Below are 17,070 nucleotides of genomic sequence, written 5' to 3'. Positions count from 1 at the left end.
AATAAGAGGTTGAGTGGACATGAGAGCTTTTGGAAATGGTGAGACTGGGTTGCTAAGGATAGAGACTCGTCTGCCCTCTCCCTGTGACCTTCCTCCCCTCCAGGAGCAGATGGTAAAAGAGAAATGCACTGCAGTTGCATGCAGTGGTCTGACTGCTGACACAGAGTCTTTAGGGAGGGACTTTCCCCAAACTACCACATGAATCATGTACAGGAATAACATACAGTTTGTGGACAAAACATAAGTGACTTTATGCATGTGTCTGAGCTGATGGAGCATTTGCATTCTTCTTTTCACCCATTTTTGTCTGTCTCCTCATTCTGAAAAAGGTTTCCTCAATTGACTTAAAAACAGCAATGCTTACATATCATAGCACACATATTTAGACATAAAAAAACAAACAAATTAACAAATAAAATCTTGACAGAAAAAAAACTGCGTTACTAAGAATTAAAGGTCTAGGTCACCCTATAATTAATGTTCTGCCTTTTCCTTTCTCCTTCTATGACTTTTCCTTCTGTGGAGCACAAAACTCATAAAGAATATCCTTTCATTATTCACTGATAACAAGATTTGATTGATTCATTTTGTTATTAATCTTAGAACCAGATTAATGAACGATTTATTTAGACCTGCTGTGAACTGGATCAACTGGAAGAATACTACATGATTTTACTTTACGTATATTTACTGATATTTGACTGGATTTCTGTTGTTGTTGTGATGCTGTTTTAAATGCCCACTCACACCAAGAATGATAACTATAATGACAAACATATTAGCACCCACACCAGTGACCAATCATGTTCTGTTTATTTTAAGCACAAGCTGCAGTTATGTCATCTGCAGCTTTAAATATTCTGTGGATTCTGATTGGCTGTCAGTCCTTTTATCATACACCAGCTGGAGAATGTCACACTGAAAGTAATTCCAACAGTATTGTTCCTCTGTGTTGTTATGATTATAGTTGTGTTTGTTGTTATGGTTATAGTTGTGTTGTGGACATCTTAGAGAATTAGAATGATTATTACAACTTAATAGATAAAGTTTTTGTCCTTGGTGTGAACAGTCTTTTAGTTTCAAAACTTAAGAGGTATTGCTTTGAAAAGCACCATCAATATTCTTGAGATTCTGGCCAGAACAGTGGAGGAACAGGTGTTGATTTGATATGTGACAGAGAAGCTGAGATATGAAAGGTGTGCCGGAAAGAAAGGCAGGCTATTACTGTATGAAATACAAATAGAGCCACTTAAATAACTCTCTATCATACTGTGCAGGTGTGAAGAACATAATATAAATACAGAAGCCAAAGAAATACAAAAACATAATGAAGCATTAAGACAGAGAGGCCATGTTACAGTAGGATAAAAATGCTTTTTTTTATTCATAAAAAAATTCAGGTTAGAATCCAGGCATGCTTTCTCTAACCAGGAACTCCCAATTTCTGATTTGTTAATTAAGACAATTGTTAAAAAGCCTAAGCATGTATGTTTTCGTCTTTCAGTCTGAGCGACTGGAGGCAGAAGTACTAGAAAGACACAAGCAGGATCTGCTTCACAACTGTGGGCAGTCTGTCCTGGTAATCAGACTCCATCACTCACTCATTCTACACTTTGAGTTTGGTGACACTGGTGTGGGGTGATGCAAGCTGCTATATTTGTCTCCCCTGTTTGTGAGACAAATGACTCCTACTCGCCACAGCCACCGTACAACAACAAGATCCCATGTGTGCAGCGCAGCCGTGCTACTGTGAAACGTTGTAGTCTCTGTAGGATTGGAGAGTTATAGACAGCTACGGCACTCAAGCTGCTGGTACCAAAATAGCAGATGACCATCTCTATTTCATCTGTTGCCCGCTCGACACCAAAGATTTGCTTAGATATTTGCTCTCGCTGACTCCTTCCTGTGTTACAGCTCTGGCCTTGCTGGCAACTATTTTGGTGTGGTGTGTTCAGTGCCTTCTCCTTCAGTCTTTTCAAGCGCTTTCTTGAAAATGGATTTCTACCATGAGCTTCAGTTTGTGTACAACAAAGAGCATGTTGTATGGAGTAACAAAAAATCAGACTTCTGTGAAATTTACCTGTAAGGATTCATCAGCGTCAATTTATTACTATAAAATGTTGTTTTAAATTTTTGACTAATGGATTTGGCCATGGATGAACTACATAACCTCGAAAAAAGGTAAGGAATAAAAACTTTGACAGGCTGTTAACCTGTTACTGTCAAATGAATGTGGTTCAACACATGTGCTTAATTTCCTGACAAAACCTCTGTTTGAAATTTTCTTAGTGTAAGTGATATTTTCCTTTTAATAATACCAAGTTAAGATCTGTTGAGCGCCACTGCTCTTTCACATTTTCATAATTTTATGATGAACAGCCTGTTATTTTGAAGAACTTTCCTTGAGGTTAGTTAAGGTTTTATCTCTGAGCTGTAGATCTTCGTTTCACTTAAATGAAATAACAGATGTGGGGAAAGTCCCCTTACTGCAAGTTGATATGGAATTATGGGTGATGGAAAAATGTTGCGCTGTCCAATGTTGTGCCGTCATGGCCATTTAGTGCATGATTTAAATGCTCACAAATATATCTTGAGATTTGTCCTTGGTTAGCATTTGAGCTCACTGAGTTACACAAAAATGTTTAAAAATGCCATATTGTAGTCTGAAACCTGCACTTTTAAGGGACATTCCCATTCTATGAGAGATATAAGCTGTAAAAAGTGCTGGTTAATGCAGTCAGGTCAGAGGATAAATATGGGTTAATGAGTTATTCCCGGATCAACCACACAGTGCAGCAGCTGCAATGAAACAACTGAATGATGACTAATTTGTGTTCGCTGTAGTGCAAATATTGCTGACAAAAAGGTTGTGTAGCTTTTTTGAAATAGTTCAGTAAGTAGACATTTTAGGTTTAGAAGTATTCAGTTTTATAAAGCAGATTTGTTGAAAAGGACACGTAAATAGTCTGAATAGCTTGAAAATCCATTTGATTTGCCAAATGATTTAGGGTTATGCAGGTGGCCTGTGTGTGTGAAAGGGCAGAGAGACATCTGACTATTTCTAAAAATAGTTGGTGTTTGGCATGGTGTAGTTGTCTTTACTGTACATAGTCACAGGCTGGATTACCAGCCACCTCTGAAGTTAAAGCAATAAATGTGTTTTATGTTTTACATATTATAAAAGTTGTATATTATAAAAGTAAATTTTTTGACTGCCATTGGGTAGCACTGATACATTTTCTGTCAATTTTGCAGGGAAATCACAATGTAATCTCCAGTATGTGGTGTTGACAATGCAAGAAGAGTCAAACCAGGTCAGTTATGCGTCAGACTGAAGGAACTGGGAAAACGCATTCATCATGAGCAACCAAGAGAAGCGCCAAAGGACAAGCATGCAGCACCTCCGCTATCTCGATAGCTTTATGGATGAAATAGACCGTGAGGTCATGAGCCTGACGGATCGAGCTTTCAAGAGTCTGTGCATTGGAGATGAAGCAGTCTACAATGACTCAGAGTTTTCCCCCTCTTCAGTCAGCTGCCACAAGCCAGTGGTGGAGGACATCTCCAAAAAGACTCAGGAGAGCTCATTTTCTGCAGCCAAAAAAATTAACTCTTACCCCCTCAATGGAGAGAAGGATCTGTTGAGCAGATCAAATAAATCTTCCAAAGACTTGTCGCTTTTTTCAGTGTTTGCAGCCAAAAAGAATGGCGAGAGCACCAAGATGACAAATGGTGATTCATGGGACAAATCTGCTCTACTCAGCATCCAAAGAGAGCTCTCAGAGTTTTCTTCAGATTATCACAGTTTAACAGTGGAACATCTTTACCAAGCCAAGAATCATCACAAATCAGATGAAAAAGGGTCTGCCAAGAAATCAAGTAAGGATGCATTGATTCCCTCTGGAAAATCCTCTAAAAGTAAACAAAGCAAAAACAACAAACTGAGAAAACTGAATTGCATTAACTTTTTCCTCCACAGCGAACTCAGCCCATTTTTGTCTTGGAGGGAATTTAATAAATTCACCATTGGGCAGGAGCACATTTCGGAAATTATGTTAAGTAATAGACCACCTGAGTGGTATGATTCACCTCTTTACAAAGAATTAACTGCAGCACATGGACACTATAAATTAAGTGTTCCACCATCAGTTGAAAAAGAAGCTGAAAAGTGTCCTAAACAAAGTGAGACACATCGACTTGCACCAAAACCACAATTTGAACAAAATGCAGCACCCCCCAAACCAGGGAAAGAGTCTGAGCACATCCAGCACAATATTCCTACAAAGGCTCCTCCACCAACTGCTAAACAGAGATGTAATTCAGAAAGGCCAGAAGCTTGCGTTCCCTGGCGAAAAAACAGCAGTAGAGCAAAAAGTGTTGCACCTATGGGTCATTCTGTTAATTCACTGGCCTGTGAAAGGACAAATGGTGGAGAAGGGAGTGCACAGGTATTTAAAAAAGAAGAGGACCAAACCTCAGCTAGTTCAACTCCTTTCAGTATTTCACAGCTGTTGACACCAGTAATACCTTCCAGACATGGGACAGGAACCTCGGAGATACAGCAAACTGTGCTCTCACCCACTGCCCTGGACGTCCCACCACTCCCCGAGAGAGAACTGCATCCCTCACCTGAGATTAAGAGAGAGGGGTACAAATCCATAGCATCAAGCTTGTTGTTCAATCTCAAGGACAACAGAAAACGGGTTAAGACCATGTACAGTCCACCTAAGTTTAAAGGTTTGGATGTGAAAAATCAAAGTAAAGAGTCTCCCCAGCCTGAAGCATCAAAAGATGTGCTTGAGATACCAGAGATTTCAGGAGCTAAAACAATTTCACCTGCTCGTCACAAAGCCATTATCTCCCCAATGACTCCCTTGTTGGAAACTGGAGACACTCAAACTGGTTCTCCTGCAAACGGTGGAATGCCAGATGACTATTTGGCACTGAGTCTGCTTCAATCTGGAAAATCTAAATCAAACAGGAGCCCTGCAACTAACAAGGCAACATACCCATCATTACAACTTTACAGAAAAGCTAGTCCTGAAGAGATTAGAGCAAATGCTCATACTGTGGTTGACACCAGCTCTCAGGTTTTCACAGACAAAGCCAGCAAAGACCATGACACAAAACATAACTATCCAAGTAAACTGTTTAAAGGTGTAGAGTATAATCCTTTAGAGTCAATGCTAAATGCCAAAAAGCCCACTTTAGGTTTAAATAGCGAAAGGACTCACAAATCTGGAAAAAGCCCAAGTGTAAGTTTAACAAAACCAGAAGAACAAGCCATTAGTGAAGGTAAAAATCTAATTGAGGATATGCTGAACACTAGAGGAACAGTAAGTGCATATAAAAGCCCTGTTAAAGAAAAAGAACCCAACATAAAGGAAGCAGGAACAAAGCATGTCTTTTCTGCACGACAGAACAACTACATTAAAAGTCAGAGATTTGTAGGCACAAATACTGACAATGACCATGATTATAATAGTTCTAATGTAGAAAAAGGGCTGATGCCTATAAAGGATAAAAAGGATAATGACAAGTGTTCCAGGAATTCCAAAAATTCAAAAACAAAAGAGTTAAGGCAAGAGGAGCATAATGCAGGAATCCATAAAAATCAAGGACTAGTTCAAACAATAGTAGATGAGCCACTATTGAAAGAATATGTTAATGTTAAAGGACAGGGTACGACATCTAAAGAACAGAGCACTATTACATCAAAGAATTGTGTGGAAACTCAAAGACAGCAAAAAGTAAAAGACAAAACTTTCGCAATTAAAGGAAACTCTTCTGCAAAGAAAGCACTATTTGCATCAATGGAAACGGTGCCAAATAAGACAACTGCACCATTAAATATAGAGAATGTTGTCATAGATAAATACAACTTGGCCAAAATGGCTTTAGAGGAAGTAATTGCTGAACGAGAGCAAAGAAAGTTGAAAAACAACACAGGTGCTTTACACATTGATAGAAAAATAGCTGGTTGTGAAAAACCTCAAGATGGTTTTGAGTTACCCACCAGTGGAGAGGATCGACTACCTTGTACATTTATGCTGAATGAAAGGGGGACAAATACAAAAGATGGCAGCGGTCAGAGTTCTCTATCTGCATTCAAAACAAATCGGCAGACTATGCAAATCAAGTCAGAAGACATGGCCAAACATGGTGAAAGTCATGTGCCTGAGGTAAAATTAGCCAGGCCCTGCAAACAGGAAGCATCTAATGGGCAGTGCCAGATTGCAGAACCTATAAAATATAATGAGAGAGACAGATTGTGCCTAGACCATCAAGAAAGCAAAACAAATAATGATCAAATGTGCCAAGAGTTGATGAATACAAATATAAGTCATGCAAACAAATGCACAAAAAGGGGTGATACTTTGGAAAATAGAGATATTCGCAGTGTGAGACATTATGAGGATATGTTGGATGTTGAACATAAGGGTAGTTCCTATAAACCTGAGATACCCCCAAGAAGAGGGAGAAGTAATTCTCAGAGTATTGACAGATTCAGCGAAAACACTGAAGGTAATTTCGACTTTAAAATAGAAGGTGACACTACAGTCAAAACAGAGGAAATGGAGAGTAGGGAAGTTAGCAATGTTCAGTCCAGTCAATCTAAAAATCGAGGCCCAGTGAGAGGAAATGTATCGGCTCTGAAAGAGAAATATGACAAGGAAAGTAAGGTTAACCGCAGGGATGTTCAGAAAGATCTGCCTGTTGAAGGTGCATGTTTTAAAAAGCATATGGAAGAGGGACCCAATAAAGAGGCTCCAAAAGACAAAATGAAACATACAATTATTCCACCAAAACTCACAGTCAGTGATGCTGAAAGTGGGACTTATTCAATTATCTACACGGAGATGGGTGCAGGGAGTGAAATAATGTCTAACAGCTCTTCAAAAGAATCGGAAAGTGGTGAGGAGCATTCTAGTTCACAGAGGAAACACAGTGTCACCCAAGACATCCAAAAGGCTATGCATGATCTCACAGACAACAGGAATGATGAAATTCAAGACAAGGTAAAAACTAATGAGAAGGAAGTGGATGTGGTAAGTCCGAGGTCTGAGTTGGGAGACAAGAAGAACAAATCCAGAGGTCCAAAAGTATATGTGAAAGACTTCTTAAGTGGACTTCTTGGACTTTCAAGCTCAGAAAGGGTCAAATCTGTAGATGAACATGAGGCGGAGCTCTCTGAAACATTGTCCTCAGAGTCTTTCAAACCTGATGAAGTCAGAAAGGACAGTATCAAAGTATCTGATATCCTTGGACAGTCTGTGTCCGCATTAAATGGCAAACGGACACATCACAGTAGTCACTCATCAAACTCAAGTGAAGTCTCTCTATTACATGAACCTGAACAGGGGGTACAATCAGAAGAGTTGTTAAGGAAAGCAGAAGTCTGCAACATGACAGAAAAAGTTGATGAAAAGTTGAAGGAGAATTTCCAGAAACCATCAATAGACTCCTGCTCTTTAAGCAACCATGAAAGTGAGTCAGATGTCTCTGACAGGGTAGTTTCTCCACCGAGTGATGTGGACAAAAGGGGATGGGTGCACAGCTTGATTGAGTCAGCTAGAAACTTAACACAAATTTCACATGATCATACTTCCTCCAAGGATCAAGAAGAAAACTACTTGAACGGATCAGAGAAACATGAGCAAGATCTGGATCTCCTCAGGGATCATTCTCAAGTTAAGATATCAGTCCAGAGCCCCCCACCAAAACAACCAGCAATGCAGTATTTGTCCATTCCAGCAACTCACCTGGTCATAGTCAAGGACGGAAATCTGTCAGCTGGAAGTACATCTGTGTCTGAGGAGGAGGAGCGACGCTCTGCTGTAAGCACTTTATCTGAGGGAATGGATGGCTATGAAACAAACAGTGGGGATATGATGAAGGAGAACATCTCTAGTACTGCCCCTACAGAGGTTGCGGAGGGATCGAAGGCAACCTCCGAGAGATCTGGTTCAGCCTGCAGTGGAAATGACAGTCAGGGACCGAACAAGCCGCCTGTTGTACCTCCAAAAACCGAAAAGGCTCTACTCCGAGCCCTGAAGCTCACAACACGGAGGATACAAAAAGCTGAAACTAAAAGCAAATCTGAGAGTAAATGCAGGAGTGACAAAAGTGTCAGTCACAAGGCTGAGAGGAGGCACCACAGCACTGACAAAGTACACGAAAGATCAGAACCCAGGTCTCTCAGCAGTGACAGAATCAACAGTAAAAAAAGTGAACACCCTGATGACACATTTGAGTCCAAAACTCTAAGAAGCGAGAAGCATGCTAGATGCCAAAGTGGTCACAAGAGCCAAAGCATAGAAGAGAATGATCATAGTAAAAAAATCCCTCATGCAACGAAAGGCAAAGACAGACAAACCAGTCAAACTGGTGATCCAAAGAGCCATCACAGTGAGAAACAACTAGAAGTCACATCAAACCACAGGGATCATTTGGACAATGGCAACATAAGTAATAACAGTGACCGACAGGGCCGAAGCAATGAGAAACTCTTGCCCAAGAAACTGGAACATAGGACTCAAAGTCTTGATAGATTTTTAAGGGATAAACAAAAAAACATGTCGAGTAGCACTAGAAAAGCTGGTGGTGAAGTTAATTCTAAGATTTTAATAGAAGGATCACAGTACTCTACTCCAAAGGCCTTACCTTTGCGCCACAACAGCAGTGAACATACTTATGCACCAGCCACTAATCTAGTAACACAGTCCTTTCCAATCACCCAGAGGAAGCTTTTACAGGACCCTGACTCTGGACAATATTTTCTGGTGGATATGCCAGTACAGGTCAAAACGAAAACTTTCTTTGACCCGGAAACAAAAAGTTACGTGCAACTGCCGGTGCAGTCTCCTGAGGCTGTTGTGCGACAAGCTCCACCACTGGAGGTTATTAACACACCACCACTTATGTTGTATCACGGCTTTGTTCCAGTGCCTGTACCATCACAGAAATCTGTTGTCAGGACTGCAGGATCTATGATTCCTCCTGATGACCTGGAAGACTTTGAGCCTAGCAGGAAACAGATGCAGAAGGACAGTTATAAAACACATGAAGAGGTCAGTCCTTACGCTGAGCCTGTATATATATCACAGGAACATACGCCTGAGGAGGAAATTGATAGTGTAAGATGACAACATCTAGACCAGTGCGTGGTCCAGAGATTTAATGTGACTGAAATCAGGGATTTTTGTTGTTTGTGGATTAAGAGTTTTCACTGTTTCCAACTAGCAGACTGGTGTGACATGGGAAAATCTTTCTAGTATGTATGCTGTTCTTTGTTTATAGTGCACAAGACGCGGATTGTAAATGTTTATTTCTTAATAAAGTAAGGCAATATCCTAGTTCTCGTACTATTAAACTTAAAAGATGAGATCTGTCAAATTGAAAGTAGTTTTGCTTTCATAAAAATCAGAACAAGATAATTTTTATACATCTTTTATTTGAGTTCTGGAAATATTTCGTCTGCAGTATTTTTTTCACAGCAGAAATAGTAAGGTAAAAATGAAGAGATCTTCATACTGTAGGTGTTTTATATGCTTAAAATGATATATTTGACAAATGCTGATTGCATCAGTTTTCTGGGTGCATTTTGGAATGATTTAGTTTATTTAAATGGATTGTTGCTTCATAAAAGAGTCATTCCAATAAAAGCATCATCAGTGAGCAATTGTTTAATTATTTCATTTTAATGATATTACTATTTTTTATCAGAAGAAGAATCATATTTTGCTTAGTCTCAGGAAGCCAGACGTTTCGCCTTGCTGCATCAAGTGTAGTCCTCAATGCAAATTATTCTGCCAGATTTAGATAGGAAGAGTTTATCTGACACTGATCAACCACATTTTCTGTTGATGGCTGGGATTATATGAACTGGATTTGACCACGACAATAAACCAGCATTGAAATAAATATATCTTAGAAAATACAGTTTTGCTCATGGATATCTACTTAACATCTTGCCTCAAGCAAAACACTTCAGTATCTTTCAAAGATTTGATGACATTAACCCGGAGAACATGGAAAGTCAGTTGTTCCTTACTTTTGCTCGTTGTTTTAACCTAATACTTAGGTGATTTCAGTCAGCTTTAGCCATCTTTGCCTGCAAAATGCACAAGACATCACCATTCTGCCTCCACCAAGTGGTGAATAGGAGTTTTCTCACCTGCTAAAACAGTTTTAGTTGTAAATTTGGGTTGCAACTTGGTCGGGATGACTCACCTTTATTGAATAGGCTGTGTGGCAGCATTAACTTTAAATGTCACATTGGCATGGTACATTTTTTTATAGTTTAGTGGACTTGTGGTAGGTGAACTCTAGTTAAAGTATGACATTTCCAAGCCTGAAAAGGCATCTTTCACTTGCAGTAATCATAAAGGTAGATCTGTTCGATACTTATAAAAGACATTATCATATTTGCTTGCACAAAACATCTTTAATTTGACTTAGACATACAAATATTCGAATAACAACATATACATTTTCTGTGGCACATGTGATGCATTGAAATAAATTAACCTTGTTTTAGTGGCAGCCACAGCTGCCTGCAACCATGTCATCGTATTGTTTTAGAACAACATTTTCTTCATCGTCGAAGTACAGGAGGCTGATGGGGTGAAGCACGTCAGGTACACAGCACGGTTTCCCCGCTTCCTGCGATAGTTTCAGTGCATTCATGATGGATCTCACAGTAGCGTGATTAGTAGCCCGTAGACCTTCTCCCAGCGGAAACGGACAGGAGCCCATGCAACTGTACGCATTATAACCTCTAGGAGATATTATCCACCCTGACCAGCCGATTCTAGTGAAGTCTACGTACAGGTTAGTTCTCTGGCATGCAGAAGTTAACGCACGCACACTCCTGCGGTTACGCATTGTTGACTTCACTGAACTCGTTATAGGTTTGAGGAGTTTAAGGGATGTGGTGATATTTTGTCCTAAGAAAGAGTCAACAAAGACATCAGACACAAAATGTCTTTCAAACTTTCAAACACAACATTTGATGCTTTTACTCAAATAAACAGTAATGCATTTTATAAACTATGTTCAGTATGTATATTCAAATATGAGTCTTTCTTTTGGTACTTTTATGTCCCTGGGGTCGATTTTTATTAAGACTGATTTCACCAGTTTTATTCTTTTTGTTATATGATGGTCACATTATAAATGCACAGAAAATACTTTACCTGTGTCTTCCCCCCCCCCCGCTTTTAAAATACCTTTTATGGTATTTCTTTATTCTTTATCTTTCAGTCCTAAAATATGGAAAATTCCACACATTTTTTTTTTCAATGCTATTTGGAAATGCTATTGTAAAGTAAGACTAAATACGTTTGTGAATTTTTTTTTTTCATTTAAAATATATAAATAAATAAAAATGACAGACTTCACCTGTGATGCATGTCTATATGAAAAAGTGTGAAAAGCTTGTTTTAACAGAGTTTATTTTCTGAAAGGCCACAGGGCCAAACGTGCCCATAGTCTCAATAACACCCATATATAATATTACACTTGTGCCTGGATAATTTCGGTACGTTTTTATGTCTTAATTACCTGTGTAGAAAGGCGGGTGTTGGTACTTTCGTCCGTCGTCTGAATATATAACCAAATATGCATTTGTTTCTTCTTTCTGCCCCTCCAGCTGAACGCTGGACTCAAACCAGTCACCTGAAGGTAAGGCAGTCACGACCAGGACATCATTATTTGTACCGCTGTTAAGAATCCATTTAGTCACCTGTCAATAATTGAGGAGTTATTAGGACAGCCGCACAAACAAACTGATTACATGTTATATTCTTCAACAGTGAAATTGTCTTTACCATTTGTGTGATGTTGAGGACCTCCCATCCTTTGGTGTAGACGGGTAATAACCTTGAGCTTATCAAATTTCCTCGCCAAGGTTTAGGTCTGCTGTCCAGCACTTCATACAGGTCAACCTAAAGCAATTAATTGTGTAATATTAATTACATTTGTTCTTCTGCCATCAGGGAGACGGTATAGAGTCCCATTGTGTAAGAGCAACCGTTACAAAAAGTCATTTATTCCTGTATCAATTAAAGGCAGGGTAGGTAATAAATGTATAAACAACTTTCTTCCAAATTTGTTTAAACTTTCTATATATATCAATGCATAATTAAAATGTAAGTACTCTGATAAAAAGAGTATAAAAATCGAGTGACTCTAGACCGTTTAATCTGTATTAAACACAGCTCATTATTTCCAATCGGGACGAAACATAGGATTGGCTTAGGCGACTGTCACTCTCTCGCAACCATGGCAACCACCCTTTTGCCACACATGACCTGCCCACTTGCGCGTGCACGTTTGATTTGAGGAATTCAACAGGCACGGATCCTAGGAATACCAAAACAACGGCAGAGAAACAGCAAGCAAATTTCACAGTACCGGCCTATGTAGTTAGTGAAGGCAAACCAGGCAAAAAAGGAAGACAGTAACAGTACAAGAAAAGGCAATGAACAAAAAGTCTTTGGATAAACAAAGAAATAAAACCCGAGTTAATATCGGCGTGGCTTTCCAGCGATGGCGAGAACTGAGGGAACTCAAGGGGCTGAAAAGTGACTCCTTGATGGCTTTATTTCTGCTGGACAGGTAAATCTTTCTTTTTGTATTTTGATCATACATATTTTTTTCATGAAGCATGTGTCATTAGCACACGTAGCTGCGTAATATAGCTAACATAACATTACTTAGCGAGCCGAAGTAGAGACGATAAAGCCCAGAAGGAAGGGGGTGGAGTGAATGGAAATAATGATGTCGTGAGAGGTCTACAGTCATTCGATTTTTATACTTTCTTTTTCAGAGTACTTACATTTTAATTATGTATTGATGTATAAATAAAGTTTAAACAAATTTGGAAAAAAAGTTTTTTATACATTTTTTTACATACCCTGCCTTTAATATGTTAAATAGCAAGATGTAGTAATGTAGTCATGTTGAAATGTCGTGTAAATTCATTATTGAATCCTTTTTTAATTTGCCTATTATGGAAAGAGGGACCGTAGTGTAAACTCATTATTGGATCCATTTTTTCTTTTTTATTGCCTATATGGTGGAAAGAGGTGACTGTTGCTGCTGTTAATATTTTAGCTTTTTATTGGTTGTGTGTGTATATGTGTATGCATGTATATGTTGTGAATCAATGCAGCTTGAGTCCAAAACAAATTTCCTTAAAAAGGACAATAAAGTATACAAACAAACAAATTTCGTATTGTTTTGACACATATGCTTTCAATCAGGGTTTCAAATTATTCAATTGCCACAAATAATATATTTGAAGTTATTTAAGGTGTTTTTTTCCAAGAAGAAGTTTGAGGAAGTAACCATAACAAGTGTAGGTCACTCGAACACTTTCGTATGGTCATCCTCAGAGAGAAAAATGACAAAACATTAGCAAAATGAATAAGGTTTTAGATTGACATCTTACATACTGTATATGAAAAAAAAAAAAAAAAAAAAGGTTAAAAAGTCTGTAAGACGATATGGGTTGCTTGAGAAAACCATCAACAGATTAAACCTTGCCTGGAAGAAAACATGCAAAATACAGTGTACTTTTAAGTGTTGGTTTAATTGCACCTCATGTATTTGTGTCTGTAGATTTCGATTACAATGCATATATTAAAAGGCTGAGTGGTTTCTCCACTTTAGCAGTGCTTACACTTACAAGGTTACAGTGTGTATTTTTCATATCTGTATTCTGAAGGTTTTTACAGAGTAGTTTGCTCGTATTGCCTGCTTTTATATCACATTTTATTCCTAAGAATGTATTTTTTTTCTGTTTGTTTACAGGATTTTCAGTGATAAAAAAAGACAATAAAAAATAACAACTTTTAACTTTATGTCCACAAAATGAATCAATCTTGAACCTGGATACAGATTTCTGTTCTGGAAATATGTGCAAATTGGTATATTTGCATTTGCATGTTTAAACAACATTAAAGAAAACTTGTAATATAATAAAAATGTCTGCAGTTTTAATGCAGAATAATCAATCATCCAGGGAAACACGATGATATCTAGGCACTATTATTTATTTATTAGTTTACCATTATGTATATTCAACAAAAAACCTTACTTGGTAAAAATGCCGTCTTCCGATAAGAGGCTGTTTATGACGAAACCATCGAAATTCTGCTTTGATCACGTGCTCGTCCTGTCTGAATGATGTCAGATTGAAGAAGTGAAATGAGCCACTGGACTGTCCTAGATCACAAAACAGCACCATTCACATTACAGCTGAACGTCCAGTGTAACATCACTCGTTGTCATTTCCGTGTACCCTACCCACCTTCAAAACTTCGAACAATATTTCCTTCCAGCACTTTGGTGTTTTTCAGCGCTCCGTTCGCGTCCGCAACAGCATCATACAGCTCCATCATGAACCGAGGCGCCCTCCTGTGCGTCTGAACGCTGCGGGTCAGGTCTCCTGTCTGGAAGAGTTCACTCCAGCTGCGCATCTTAACTGCATTTGCCATCTTTTGCACATCTGCTGAGGCTGAAATGTCATCGGACGACACAAGCCACGAGCAAGCAAAAATCCCACAGAAATAAATGCTCAGTAACTTCATTTCTAATCGTGCAGATCCTACTTTGACTGCTGTAAGAATCGGTGTAGTATGAATTTGCACCTGCTGCTGAGATGGACTGCTGTGACAGTGCATTCAAACCGACCGTAAATTCACACCGAGGTTTACACAAGGGTTTGTCTGCTCCCCCTGCACAGATAAGAGTGAACAGACAGCCTTTCAAACCAAACATCATGAATAAAGTTCAATCAACTGTCTCATATTAATTAATCTCACACAAACATCATTAAGGCCGATTTCTGAATATAATGTCTTCTTCTCCCGCAATCGAACCTTTTCTTAACAAAATATGCAGTCATTTTTATAAACAAATCTCATATTTTACAAATTAAAATTAAAAGCAAATTTAGAACATAAGTATTACAAGCAATTTTTGCTAATGCCATCTTCATTTTTTATACTTTTGCAGTCCATGAGTTTTTTGTGTATGTGTATATCACATACAGATGATATTATAGTTTTTATTAATATTTTGAATAAGTGTTTATTTTTCTATTTTCCATTTTCATTTTAAATTCAGTTAAATCTTTAATAAACAAAATAATGTTGTTGTATATATATATATATATATAAATATATATATATATATATATATATATATATATATATATATATATTATTAGTTTGTTATTTTATATTTTATTTCATTTCATGTATTTAAAGAGCATTTTTTTAATGGGTTTAGGTTACTAAATATATAAAGAAGTCTCTTATGTCCACTAAGGCTGCATTTATTTGATTAAAAATACAGCAAAAAAAGTCATTTGAAACCCAGAAATTAAATTAAATAACTGATATTAATGTCTGTTGAAAGTAAGTGCTAAAAAGTTATTTCAAATTGTGATGAAATTTCACAATATTTCACTTTTTATTGTATTTTGATCAAATAAATGCAGCCTTTATGAGCAGAAGAGACGTCTTTTTAAAAATGTAATTTTTTTTTTACTTCTGTCAGCCAGTGTAGAGTTTCATTAGGGATACGAAATATATTCTACAGCTTAATCCAGGATTTATTTTGTTGAAATGAGAAGGTGTGCTGGACCTGGTTCAGAGGTCACTAGGCAATGACGTCAACGAAGAGACAAATGTTAGAAATTGCTGCATGTGCGTGTTGGTTTTAGCAGGTTGTTGTGTTATCTCTGCACAGCCAGGTGCTCTCATAGTGACAGAAGTAAACGCAGTGACATGACTATGACGCAAATGGAAATGAAGATTTACTCACGGTTACCCTGAGCATGTTTGCCCTTCATGCAGACATCTTCTGTATGGCATCTGTCTGTCTTCATATGGAATAATAATAATTTGCATATAGCCTTTGACATGTAGGGCAATTTACACAACTTTAGTGTTCAAAATAAAAACATTTAAACTTTGACACTAAATTATCAGAGAAGGTCACTAAATTATTTAACACACATGTAGCCTATAGATCATTTGTTTTAGTTTTGTCTTTATTTTTGACGAAACCATCCCAAAACAACATGCACTTTGCAGAGATTAGAATACATGTTTAACATGTTAAAACAGAAAAATACATGCATGCTATTCATACTATCCTTTGAAAAAAAACTAATATTTCTCAAAGTCTAAGTCAAAATCTTTCCACGTGTTACACAACAGATTTTGGTGAGTATATTTTCTTTATGTACTTTATTAAATGTAGCTTATACTTATATTAGTGCAATGATCATGATAACTAAGTCCCACAATTTTATACTTGGGATTTTTCTTTCTTTTTTGAATGTCCTGTTAGTTAGCAACACCAGAAAACAAAATGTTTGCCAGATTATACATCTCAAAACTGTCTGACCGTGCATCTTGCTCAGTATTTATTTACTTGAGATGCAAAATTACTTAAGATATTAAGTCTTTATCTGATTAGATTCAAAACTGATTTATGTTTTAAAACAAGAAAAAATACCTATTTTTCTCAAGTATTTTTTTCTGATTTTTATTCTGCGTACCCCACTTTTAGATATTCGTTATTGTTTCAAATATAAAGTCACTTGATTTAGATTTTTAATAATTATTTTATTTATTTATTTTAGAAAACAAAACTTTAGCAATGACTCTCACGTCAGTCCTTAAATTAAAATTGTAATTATTAACCATATTTTTATTATATTTCTATTTTTCATTTATTTTATGTAATTATTTATTTTATTTATTTATATGAAAAACAAAACATTATTTTAATTTAGTGACAATTAATAGATGAAGCAAAAAATAAATAAATAAAATAATAATAATAATAAGACTTTGAACCAATCCTAGGGTACAAATTAATTAATTTATTAATGAAAGCTAAACATTTATTATATCTGACAATATTTTTATATCTGACGTACTGAGTGATTGATTATATTTCATGTATAGTTGTATTTTATTTTTGTAGGATGATTTGTCCCAGTACTCAAGAATCATTAAGGGGAATATAAATGCCATATGCTTGAGA

The 17,070-nt window shown here is 37.2% G+C and overlaps 2 protein-coding genes across 2 annotated transcripts; one reads left to right on the top strand and one right to left on the bottom strand.

Annotated features, from left to right (window-relative positions):
• Window positions 1-1,769: 1,769 nt before the first annotated feature.
• Window positions 1,770-9,356, top strand: LOC132121182 (uncharacterized). Its single transcript, XM_059530364.1, has 2 exons — window positions 1,770-2,181; window positions 3,256-9,356. The coding sequence occupies exon 2, from the start codon at window positions 3,360-3,362 to the stop codon at window positions 9,144-9,146; it is 5,787 nt and encodes a 1,928-aa protein (XP_059386347.1). The 5' UTR covers window positions 1,770-2,181; window positions 3,256-3,359; the 3' UTR covers window positions 9,147-9,356.
• Window positions 9,357-10,536: 1,180 nt separating this feature from the next.
• LOC132120914 (bone morphogenetic protein 2-like) lies at window positions 10,537-14,532 on the bottom strand. Its single transcript, XM_059530135.1, has 5 exons — window positions 14,318-14,532; window positions 14,105-14,232; window positions 11,832-11,948; window positions 11,566-11,746; window positions 10,537-10,949 (listed from the first exon to the last, which is right to left on the bottom strand). Exons 1-5 carry the CDS (start codon window positions 14,502-14,504, stop codon window positions 10,537-10,539), a joined length of 1,026 nt encoding a protein of 341 aa, XP_059386118.1. The 5' UTR covers window positions 14,505-14,532.
• Between the last annotated feature and the right edge of the window lie 2,538 nt (window positions 14,533-17,070).

The sequence above is a fragment of the Carassius carassius genome, chromosome 39, assembly GCF_963082965.1.
Source record: "Carassius carassius chromosome 39, fCarCar2.1, whole genome shotgun sequence".
In the NCBI taxonomy this organism is placed as follows: domain Eukaryota; kingdom Metazoa; phylum Chordata; class Actinopteri; order Cypriniformes; family Cyprinidae; genus Carassius; species Carassius carassius.
Note: the sequence above shows the minus strand (reverse complement) of the source record. Positions and strands in the feature narration are given on the sequence as shown.

Excerpts from the sequence above, each read along its gene's own strand:
- LOC132121182 (XM_059530364.1), top strand. The coding sequence starts at position 3,360 with ATGAGCAACCAAGAGAAGCGCCAAAGGACAAGCATGCAGCACCTCCGC.
- LOC132120914 (XM_059530135.1), bottom strand. The coding sequence starts at position 14,504 with ATGGCAAATGCAGTTAAGATGCGCAGCTGGAGTGAACTCTTCCAGACA. Across the intron at positions 14,233-14,317 it reads TATTGTTCGAAGTTTTGAAG|GACAGTCCAGTGGCTCATTT; the intron begins GTGGGTAGGGTA and ends TTTGTGATCTAG. Across the intron at positions 10,950-11,565 it reads ACACCCGCCTTTCTACACAG|GACAAAATATCACCACATCC; the intron begins GTAATTAAGACA and ends ACTCTTTCTTAG.